Source organism: Ylistrum balloti, unplaced genomic scaffold (genome assembly GCF_031769215.1).
Source record: "Ylistrum balloti isolate Yb309-2 unplaced genomic scaffold, AGI_CSIRO_Ybal_v1 Utg370186, whole genome shotgun sequence".
Lineage (NCBI taxonomy): Eukaryota > Metazoa > Mollusca > Bivalvia > Pectinida > Pectinidae > Ylistrum > Ylistrum balloti.
Window position 1 is genome coordinate 1,289,027 of NW_026782169.1, and position 6,654 is coordinate 1,295,680.

At 37.3% G+C, this 6,654-nt stretch overlaps 1 protein-coding gene across 1 annotated transcript; it reads right to left on the reverse strand.

Moving 5' to 3' along the window:
• Positions 1-2,008: 2,008 nt before the first annotated feature.
• On the reverse strand, positions 2,009-6,378 carry LOC132551198 (uncharacterized). Its single transcript, XM_060215308.1, has 4 exons — positions 6,335-6,378; positions 4,571-4,735; positions 3,796-3,923; positions 2,009-2,721 (listed from the first exon to the last, which is right to left on the reverse strand). Exons 1-4 carry the CDS (start codon positions 6,376-6,378, stop codon positions 2,009-2,011), a joined length of 1,050 nt encoding a protein of 349 aa, XP_060071291.1.
• Between the last annotated feature and the right edge of the window lie 276 nt (positions 6,379-6,654).

A 6,654-nucleotide genomic window follows, 5' to 3' on the forward strand; every position in this document is an offset into this window, starting at 1 on the left:
CAATAAGCAAAAGTATTTTGTCTCCTACGGATAGCATACAGTGTACACGGTAGTCATATTTAGTGCGGACACGTCCCCCAAACAAATATACAGTGTGCACGGTAGCCATATTTATTGCAGACACGTTCCCCAAACAAATATACAGTGTACACGGTAGCCATATTTAGTGCGGACACGTCCCCCAAACAAAAATACAGTGTACACGGTAGTCATATTTAGTGCGGACACGGCCCCCAAACAAATATAGTGTACACGGTAGTCATATATATTGCAGACGCGTTCCCCAAACAAATATACATTGTACACGGTAGCCATATTTATTGCGGACACGTTCCCCAAACAAATATACATTGTACACGGTAGCCATATTTATTGCGGACACGTCCCCCAAAAAAATATACAGTGTGCACGGCAGTCATATTTAGTGCGGACACGGCCCCCAAAAATATACAGTGTACACGGTAGCCATATTTAGTGCGGACAGGTCCCCCAAACAAATATACAGTGTGCACGGTAGCCATATTTAGTGCGGACACGTCCCCCAAACAAATATACAGTGTACACGGTAGCCATATTTGGTGAAGTCACATTCCCTAAACAAATATACAGTGAACACGGTAGTCATATTTAGTGCGGACACGTCCCCCTAATAAATATACATTGCAGACATATTTTATGAAGTCACATCCCCCAACAAATATACATTGTATATGTATCAGTATGAGCACGTCCCGAAAACAAATATCAAAGGACCAAACTTTTTTTTTTCGTCTTGTCCACAAAGTGTCGCCCATGGAGCCTTCAGTTTTGGCATGAAATGTCCCAGGGGTGCAGAGAGTGAAAGTGATCGTAACCTCTGGATTATCGACGGCTGCCAAGTTATGCCAAAAGTGCAATTAATTCGAATTCTACTTACATATCTTCCATTTCTTGTTAGTAACCTACCGTCTTCACCTACCTGCAGTATGTCCATGTTTTCTTTGACTTGATTTCCAAGGGATTGTTCCCTATCCACGATTTCAATGGTATATCATTGGACAAACAATGAATTGCGGGAACTGTAGTGTGTTCAAGACTTTATTTTCATATATAATATAGATGTGATTTTATCTGATGGGAAATAATTCTTGTGAGGTAGGAAGATTGATATCTACAATAATCAATTGTATATTTTTGGTTTCGTTACCACCTCTCTGGTACTATCTTTGAGAACGTGACCTTATTTGAATTTGAGGCTGATTTCGATATTGGATGTTATTTACGAAACAGAAGCCGTCAAGATAATTTCCAGCAGATGTCTATTTGTAATTAGAACTAAACTTTTGTGAATCCCTCAAAATTAAAATTTTAACTAGATATCAAGACAGGTTTGAAGTTTTTTTTACTTCAACAAACCAGTGAAACATATCAATTATATCTAAGGAAAACAAAATACATATATAATATCACAGGTAAATATATTCGTGAAAATCCATTATTAATGCATTAATATGCCCTTTAATTACGATTCCTTGTAGTACTGTAATGGTCTGTTTAAATATATTTGTGATTCTGAATGGTCGAACTTTAAGATTTATAAGTGAATATTTCATAAGCCTCTCTGATCTGTCTATACTTCATAGTCCTGTGTCGACCTGTTTTTGTGGCAGTGAGTATAGGTGCCCGTGATCAAATGCTATCTACAATATTAACATATGTACATGCACGTTTTTGTTTCACCTTAAAAAAAAATACAATATCAGACATGATGTTCAATATTGAAAACCCGAGTAGTATACCATATTATAGTATAGTATAGTATAATATTTCATACGATATTTAGAATTGTCATTGGATAATTGAAATAGTTAAAAAGTGTAAAAATGATTTCAAAATATTAATGTTTCTTCGTAATATAAGTTTCTGACCAGTTGCCTTTCTTGATTAACAGATCTACATCCAACTGACAGTGACTCAATGAATAACTGGACTGGTAAGTCTGAAGTATGCCATTCAAACCGTCTTTGTGTTAACTAAATGCAGCGCTGCTTTTGACCTGTCGATCAGCCTTTTTCGACCACTGTGGTTTCCATCCAAGGTCATTGGGAAGCCCGTCCTCAAAATCATATTCATCAAGACCAACAAGGAGTCGAACTTCCTTTGTTTTGGCAATTTCCGGTATTTCATCAACCATTTCGATCTGACTTTTATGCTTGGTCTTGCTACATTCGGAAGTGCTCGCAAATATCCATACTCCCTGTGATGGCCAATGAGCTGTGGCAACCATCTTTTCAAATGCCTCTTTCTTTAAATCTAAATCCTTCTTGCTTGTCCATATTGCTGGAGTCATACAGACAAATGTGACAAAACGCCACCTATCGGAATGGAGACGACCCATTTCCGGTTTAACGTTATCGTGGACCGTTCTTGAGTCCCAAATAACCATGCCACCTTTCGGGACAGGAACCTTTTTTTCTCTGAGACCTTTATTTTTGTACCATTCTACGAATTCTGGTTTCAACATGTAAAAATCCTCACCGGCTGAGTCTTCTTCGGCTTCTGTGAATGTGTCAAGGAATTCTCTATGAACTCTGCATGACCCCTCGATGACCCGGAAGCAATAATCCTCTTCTGTTGTTTCTTCCAAGTACACCGCTCCTTGGAAAGCATGCAATCCTATTCGCCAACTACCCTGGTCAAAATGAAACCAATTTTCGCCTTTTTTGTTGAATCTAGTATTACCTGAGGAGGAAATTATAAAATGAAATTAATAAAAAGAAGCGGGAAGAACTTCGTATCACAAGGACATGCAGAAATAATTTTTGAAAAAAAAATTACTTAATGGTACATATCACCTATTAAACTCTACAAGCCTGCGTGTGTTTGACAAGATTAGTAATCTAATATTTCCGCACGTCGATTGTTCCTTCGATCAATTACTAAATAACAAACCTTTATAAAGGAAACGAGTGTTTTTCAACTCGGTTGGTAACTGCCTGGAAATATTTTGTTTCGGTGAGTTTGAAATAATTAAAATTAACACATTTTCCGCTAGCTATCCAACAAGCATAGTAGACAACAACAACTTTAAAATTCCATATTTACATGGAAATGTCATCTGATTAATTACCGTCTTCAATCATATCAAGAAACTGAAATGAATGGTGTATGGTGTGTGGTGTGCGAGAACCCTTCTGTGGAGAGGGCATTATTTGTAAGGAATTGATCCCTGGGTCCCAACCCTGGCAGTCTCAATTATCGCTGGAATAATAAAATATTTGTGTAAGAAACTGAAACCTTATCATTTAAAATTAGTGCCTTATTTGGCGTGGTGGATGTGTAACGAATTAGACGATGCATGCCTTTCCGAAACACCTGGTCTTATTCTTGTACTTTTTAGCGACACTGTAGACCTCTTTATCGAATTAAGATTCAAATAAAATGCTGATATTTTCTGTTGTTTGCCGTAAGTATTGCACTTTTTTTCCCCTTTTTTTTCTATTTCTTCTTTTAAACACTTCAAATATTTTCCGTGGAAATAATTAATTAGATCTACCACGTGTTAATTAATTTCTGACTATTGTACACCTGTCAGCTGTACGTGATCCGACACATACCTCTCAGCTGTAATGTGACCCGGGACATGCCTTGTGGCAAGTTATTTAATAATATAAATAAAAAAAACAACTAATTACTGTCGTAGTTCTCTTTGATGTTGCACGTGTGTATCCAGGTAGCCATGTTATGTACTCTATAGCGAAATGTACCATGGAAACATTTTTGTAGTACTGGATTTGAATGAAATCGAAAGCTTACCAAGTTCCGGGGGCTCTCCAATCGCCATTCCGTCCATGCTCGACAGAAGTTTATCTGTTCCCCATATTTTTGCGAATACAGGTTTGGCCTTGAGGCGGACTTCCCACGCCACAGGAGAGGCGGACACTCTGTTATGATAGATAGCCCCGTGGTTCAGTAACAAGTTTTCATACTAATATATAAAAACTAACCTACATAAGAACACAAGGAACATAAATAGTGATCTTAAACCTTACTAGCAACAAGAACAGGCTGAAAACCGAGTTGTTTTCCCGCATTCATTTCTTATTGGCCCAGTGAGTGTAGAAGTGCGTACATATACATCCCCTCCCCTCAACCCCACCCCCGAAAAAAAAAAACCGGATGCTGTGAATATTTTTAATTTTCTTCTCAAACCTTGTCGTCATTGACGAACTTTTTGCCCGCAGCACAAGAATATATGGGTCGTGGATTGGGAATTCGTGCCAAGTCCCTGTGGCCCATAGTACGGATCTAGCTTATTAGTAATGACACGACTATCAAACACCATCGAAAAAATTTGCGCAACCCTTCTGTCGTTTCTTGTCCACGACTCCAAATTAATTTATACATGTACACTTACATCAATACTGAATAGAATTCGCAATAAATAAATAAATAAATATGGAACTAACTATCAAAGCATTTTAAAACGTGAAAACATAATGAAATGACACAAGGAAAAGCAACATGAACCGTGAAAAAAGTGCATTTAGGTGAAATTCAGAACGAGTAAAGACATAAGATGTTAATCTACCTGTATTGTTGCGTGAGGGACAAGCGTGGGTCCAATGGCGAATCGTCAACAAACTTGTCCAGCCATTGTCTTATCTGACCAATCAAATCGTCACACTTTTCTGAGGACAGGACACCGGGCACAACTGTGTAGCCCTTCTCTTCGAGATTCTTCATCATGGAATTCCTAAAATTGTCAATTTCAAACGATTATGTGTAGTATCACGTATGCTAGAGTTATCTCCCTTTAACATTCGTTCATTCGTGAATTGGGACACATCTAATTTATATAATTAAATGCAGAAATTTGTACCTTTTAATTGTATCGATAAAACATTACTTATTGTGATTTTTATTTTTTAACATAGTGGAACTCTTTTTGGGAAGGAGATGGCAATGACATTAATCTTGCATATATCCTTAAATCAATGAAATCAGGTATCTATATCAAACAGTGTCTTATTTAGGTCTCTGAAAAAATCCACGAAAACTGGAGAAATATATATATAAAACAAATGGTATGATATATATATATGTAATTTTATACAATCTGTAATCTGAAATGGCGTTTTATGGTCGACTTCTAGCTTTAGAGGGATGGAGTGGGAAGCTGTGTGCCTCTGGTTAGAGCCCCGGTGGAAACTTTCGGCAATCTGTTTTGTGTAATGTTCAAGTGCATTACGTTATATTTCAATATCTACTCAGGTTGGACTCAATGAAACACCAAACTTAGCCTGTTTCATTTAAGCAATGGATCTTGCTTTTGTTAATTACATAGAATGATGTGTGAATTCATTTTTGTCTGAAGAGTAACTCAATTCATCGCCCCATAAACCCAAATAAGCAAGATTTCATGCTTAAATAAATCTAAGTGACATATAATAGAGTGACGTCATAGCGAATACATTCTAGGCGATGAAATCCGTCATCCAGACTGTATTCATATTGACAATACAGTAATTCGCGTTGTTTACCTCTGATTTCAATGTTATGTCATCCAAAATAAATGTTCAACAATTTTTTCTCGCAGATATGAATGCAATGTAGCACTTCATTTCAACAAAGGGGTGTAGGATGTTAGGAGAAACGGCGTATGTGATGTTTCACACAAACGCAGAGTTTTGGTGTTGAACATGAAAAAGCGTTTGTGGACACAATTGATCATTCTAAAGAGCAGCAATAAAGAATTGAATGGATCTTTGTGACGTCCCCGATCTCGATATAAATTAACCATTAAGTTAAACTTAAAATATTCCTGGCTGCCTTATGATAATGTTTCTTTTCCCAAATAAGGAAAAACAAAAAACCTCAACAATTTCCGTATCATTCCTATTAACGCTTCGCTGTATCCTCGTGTACAACTCACAGCCTGGGCTGCTGTGGTGTGAGTACTGGGGCTGCAAAATGAACAGGCTGAAAATGGGATTAGGTAAGAAAACGTTTCAATATTTTTGTTAACGTGATCCCATCAATGATTATTTCAAGCCTGACACAGTTTCGCTAGTCGGAGAAAAAAAAAATACATTTCAGTTTTGAAATGCGTATTTTTCTGGTAGCAATGACATGTGCGAATATAACTTGGAAATTGAATGATATTGATCGTGCATGGTGTATATCGTCTTATGTGTATGTATTGTGCTCCGGAAGCCGCAAGGCATTCTGGGTAGGATAGAACAAGCAAGAACTTTCACTATATATATTGTTGGTTTCTACAGCTTTTAAAAAAATGTAAACATGCATGATAATCAAGACAACTCCAATTACTGATATAAAATGAAAACTCTACCTGTCGAAAAGCGACATTCCTTTTTCCTGGCCAGGTGTATCCATGACAGCATGTATGGTAGTTCACCGTACTGTGTAACAACACCTTAAAATGACCCGAGGTTGCTGGAAACTACTAAAGAGTATAAATAGCTCACACGTCACACATGTTTACACAGTTTCAATAAAAATATATTTCCACACGTAAACAAGTGTAACTCGCGACACCAGACTGTGCTGTATCTTGGGTAGGTATCTTTTGAACGCGTTAGGGCCGTTTTCTGGTGGCTATATGGGTGTTTCTCCGTGTAGGGAGACTTATATTTAATCCCTTACTGTATA